We start from the raw sequence: 4,308 nt of genomic DNA, 5'->3' as shown, positions 1-4,308 counted from the left end.
CTTGGACACAGAGCTCTGTGAACAGCCAGCCTCTTTAGCAATGACCTTTTGTGTCTTGCCCTCCTTGTGCAAGGTGTCAATGGTCGTCTTTTGGACAACTGTCAAGTCAGCAGTCTTCCCCATGATTGTGTAGCCTACAGAACTAGACTGAGAGACCATTTAAAGGCCTTTGCAGGTGCTTTTAGCTGTGACTGTTTGTAACTGTGTGAATGTGAACAGGCTGTTTCTGACTCAGCGCTACATAAAGTTTGAACAGAATATAAATGATTATTAATATTCACTGCTGATGTTTTTTATCATGTGATGCTCTTACCAGAGACTGTGACTCTCACTCCTGGTTGTCCAGTAAAATGTGCTCTGATGTTGTTAGCCTCCATTCTGAAGCGAAGACTTCCCTCGTCTTCCTTCTGTACATCTGTGATCTGTAAAGTGCAGTTTCCCTTCTTGTCTCCCAGGTATTTGTAACGAGGGTTGTTGTTTTGTGAACTGCTGTTGTACACAGACAGGGCAGGGAACTGACAATAACCATCGTTCTGGCACCAGATGACTCTGATGATCTTGATGAAAAACCACAGAGGTGTGAAGGTGCAGAGGAGGGTGACGGTCGATCCTGTCACAGCACAAACAGGAGCTGGATAGTTCACACTCTGACCCACAGCACCTGAAACAACACAGGCGGCTGAGTTCAGGGAGGAAAGACGTTTAGAAAATGGAGAATGACGGCAGTGAACTTGACCTCCACAACTGAAACAGAAAACAAATATTAATAAAAGTACGGTTTCAGTGCTGCAATCTTCCACGTCTTACCAGTCAGCACTAACAGGAAGCTCCAGAGAACCTTTTTGTCCCAAACTGCCATCCTTACTTTTTAATGAGCTGATTAAACTTTCTTCTTGTTCAAATGATCAAACTGCAGCAGAGCTGATAAAGACAATGACGTCGAAGCTCAGAGGCTGCTGGAAATATATATTATCTCACTTCCTGTTTTATCTTCTAAGGAAGAAAATACCAAATATAATAAGTGAGAACATTTCCTGGGTTATTTTGGTCAGAAAGAGTCTGAGGTGTCAAGGCCGTATAAATCTTTGTGACATCTGAAGAGTGATTGTGAAGCTCTGTTTCATCAGTCACACAGCTGGTTTTAATAATCACATGTTTATTTAGTGAATTCACTTGGTGTGTGTGTGTTCATCTTCTCCACTCTCGTTTTAAAAACTTTAGTGAAAGAAGCTGAACCAGAATACAAACCTTCCTGTGATGGAGGAAATATTTGTCCTTTTACCACAGATGTTCTGTCAGTGTGGAAAACCCTTTTTCACCTGGTGCTCAGGTGGGACCGCTTCACTGTGCTGGAATAAAAACAACAGACGTCACGCTGGACGCTAACTCTCCCGTCGTCTGTGTTTCAGAGATCCTCTCGTCCAATCAGAGGGCGTCACGGCTCGCTGGCCCCCTCCTGAGTCGTGGTCGAGGGCTCCTGGTTCCGCCGAGATGGACAGACGAGGACGGAGAAGAGGAGGAGGAGGAGGAGGGATGAAGGCGAGTTCTGTCGGTCGTCCTCACGGTGACTCAGCAGGTCTGCAGGTTTATAAAGAGGCGGCGGCGCTCAGTCCGTCACCACAGAGAGAGAATGGCCTGGCTGCTCCACATCGCCTGCTTCCTGGTCTGCTGCCCGGAGCTGCTGCAGGGAAAAGCTTCAGGTAAACAAGTCTGACATGATTCTGTTTCTAGAACAAATCTCAGACTCAAACCAGCAACTTGTCTCTCAGCACTGTGGCTCCTCCTGAAGACGTAAACCTTAAAAATCTCCTCACAAATATACAGTTTCATGTTTAAAAAGCTCAGTAATGTCCTCAAACAGCTGCTCGCTGTAGTTTCTGTCAGACAAACAGGAGGAAATTTGTTTTGTATTTCTTTGGGACTACTTTCAGCGGCGCATGAATCCACGTGTTGCTCTAAAGTGGCGCAGCAGGACTGTGAATGTGGGCCTGACTTAAAATACCAGAAAAGAATAAGTTGACTGGAAACAGATTCTTTATTTAGAAGATTTTCTTTTTAGTAGCTATAGGTCTCATGTTTTAATACCTTGACTGGCATCTGACGTGACCGTCGTCTCTCCTGATTGGCTGCTGATCACGCTGGGTGGCAGGAGAGGTTGGCGTTCAGCACCGGAGCGCAGAGCATTGTGAGGAAACGGCGTGTTCAACGAGCTGCTGATTTCATTTTAAATTTATTTAAAAAGTTTCTTTTACAGGACAAAATAAAAACATCATTGACTCAGTTTGTGAACTAAACTAAAATCAGCAGCTGCTCAACTGATGATTTCATCTTCAGTGTTTAGGGGGACCAGGGCTCTCATTTATAAAACTGTGCGTAGAAACCTCACTGAAAGTATCCGTGCGTCCAAAAGACAAAAATGGCTCAGTGAAGCTCGTTATATTAATGCGTCCTGACTGCAGGAAGAAAAGGAGGCAGAGTCTGAATCTAACTCTGTGACTCTGACGTTACTTTTGGTGAAGCTGAAGCTGTTTGGTGGGTAAAAAACGCACTTTCACACAACGCTTGCCCCAGTCAGAGGAAAGGGCCTCCGCTGGCTGGAGGGGGCCACACAGACGGGACGACCCAGGTACTGATCTGGATCCCATTCCACTTGTCTTTGAACATTTATTTTTTTACACAAACAGTCGGCTCGCTGAACGAGGCTGCTGACGAGTTAAAGAAATGACATAAAATAGTGTTTTATTTTCCGTAACATGTTTTTACAGGCAGCGCATCTCATCCACACGCCGGCCTCAGCGTTTGGCTCCATAAGGCGACGAACATGTGAAAACAATACATGAAACTCTGCTCTCGTATTTGCTCGACTGACTCACTGAAAACAGCATCAGTTTAAGTAAAATCTGTCCTCCTGTTCACCTTATTTATGAGAATAAATTGCTGCATGCAGGTATTAATTAATCTGATTCCTGCATGGTTCAGAGTTTACTGACAGGACGCACATTGGATCACAACCTTTGCTTGGGAAGTGGCGCCCGCACGTTTCCAGCCCTGTTTTGTACGTACATAAATGAGACCCCTGGTCTGGCTGCTGATGTGCCTGTTTCCTGATGATGAAGATGATGTTGTTGTTGTTGTCGTCCAGAGTACCAGCTGGAGTCGGAGACCCTGAGCCGATGTGAGTCGCTAAGGGGCGTGGCTGTTGCAAAGCAACAGGGTGACGTTCCTCACTGCACGGAGGATGGCAGGTTCAGGTTTGTATCTTTCTGTTTCTACATCGATGTTAAAGAACGCCGTTCAGGAAATAATTAGAAATAAATTTAGCAGAAAGTTTGAGACGTTAGAAACATAATTGTTCCATCTACCACACAGGTTTACATAAGCCGACCTCATGTTATCCTTTTTCCTGAGGTATTAATCAAACTGATTTCCAAAGAGGGTTAAAATGGACAAACTGAATCTTCGTCCATCTTTTGACATTTTTAGGTGGCAGAAGATGTTTATCAGCATATTAAAGCAAATCACGTCCCATCATCATGTTTCTTTTCAAGTTTGATAACAAAATGTTTGATTCAATATCAATAAATAAAGTGTGTGTGTCTGTGTGTGTGCGCAGACCTGTGCAGTGCAGTGGGCGGGGTCAGGAGTGTTGGTGCGTGGATGCTGAAGGTCAGGAGGTCGTCGGGACTCGAACCAGCGGCTCTGCTCCTCCTCAATGTGAGAAACACGACAGCACACGTTTAACGATCACAGCTGGTTCTGTGAGATTAACTGGAACTACACATTAAATTATAGATTTTATTCTGTCCTAAAAAAAGACTAAAGCAGACGAAGTGAAAGTATTTTTTCCAGTTTAAATGTATTTATAATACTTACCATTAACCAGTTATACTAATGTATTGTTATACTAAAGTAGTGAACGTGCAGCTTGTAGAACAGTGTAAAGTAGCGAACGTGCAGCTTGTATAACAGCGTAAAGTAGCGAGCGTGCAGCTTGTATAACAGCGTAAAGTAGCGAGCGTGCAGCTTGTAGAACAGCGTAAAGTAGCGAGCGTGCAGCTTGTAGAACAGCGTAAAGTAGCGAGCGTGCAGCTTGTAGAACAGCGTAAAGTAGCGAGCGTGCAGCTTGTAGAACAGCGTAAAGTAGCGAGCGTGCAGCTTGTATAACAGCGTAAAGTAGCGAGCGTGCAGCTTGTAGAACAGCGTAAAGTAGCGAGCGTGCAGCTTGTAGAACAGCGTAAAGTAGCGAGCGTGCAGCTTGTAGAACAGCGTAAAGTAGCGAGCGTGCAGCTTGTAGAACAGCGTAAAGTA

General features: G+C 44.7%; 1 protein-coding gene across 1 annotated transcript; it reads left to right on the top strand.

Moving 5' to 3' along the window:
- Positions 1–1,250: 1,250 nt before the first annotated feature.
- Positions 1,251–3,714, top strand: LOC123966770 (thyroglobulin-like; the record flags this gene model as incomplete). Its single annotated transcript, XM_046042885.1, has 3 exons — positions 1,251–1,700; positions 3,143–3,251; positions 3,614–3,714. Coding segments are annotated over exons 1-3 (280 nt in total), but the record flags the coding sequence as incomplete, so codon positions are not given.
- Between the last annotated feature and the right edge of the window lie 594 nt (positions 3,715–4,308).

Source organism: Micropterus dolomieu, unplaced genomic scaffold (genome assembly GCF_021292245.1).
Source record: "Micropterus dolomieu isolate WLL.071019.BEF.003 ecotype Adirondacks unplaced genomic scaffold, ASM2129224v1 contig_14197, whole genome shotgun sequence".
Taxonomy (NCBI): Eukaryota; Metazoa; Chordata; class Actinopteri; order Centrarchiformes; family Centrarchidae; genus Micropterus; species Micropterus dolomieu.
The sequence above is the reverse complement of the archived record's forward strand: the minus strand, read 5'-3'. Positions and strand labels throughout refer to the sequence as shown.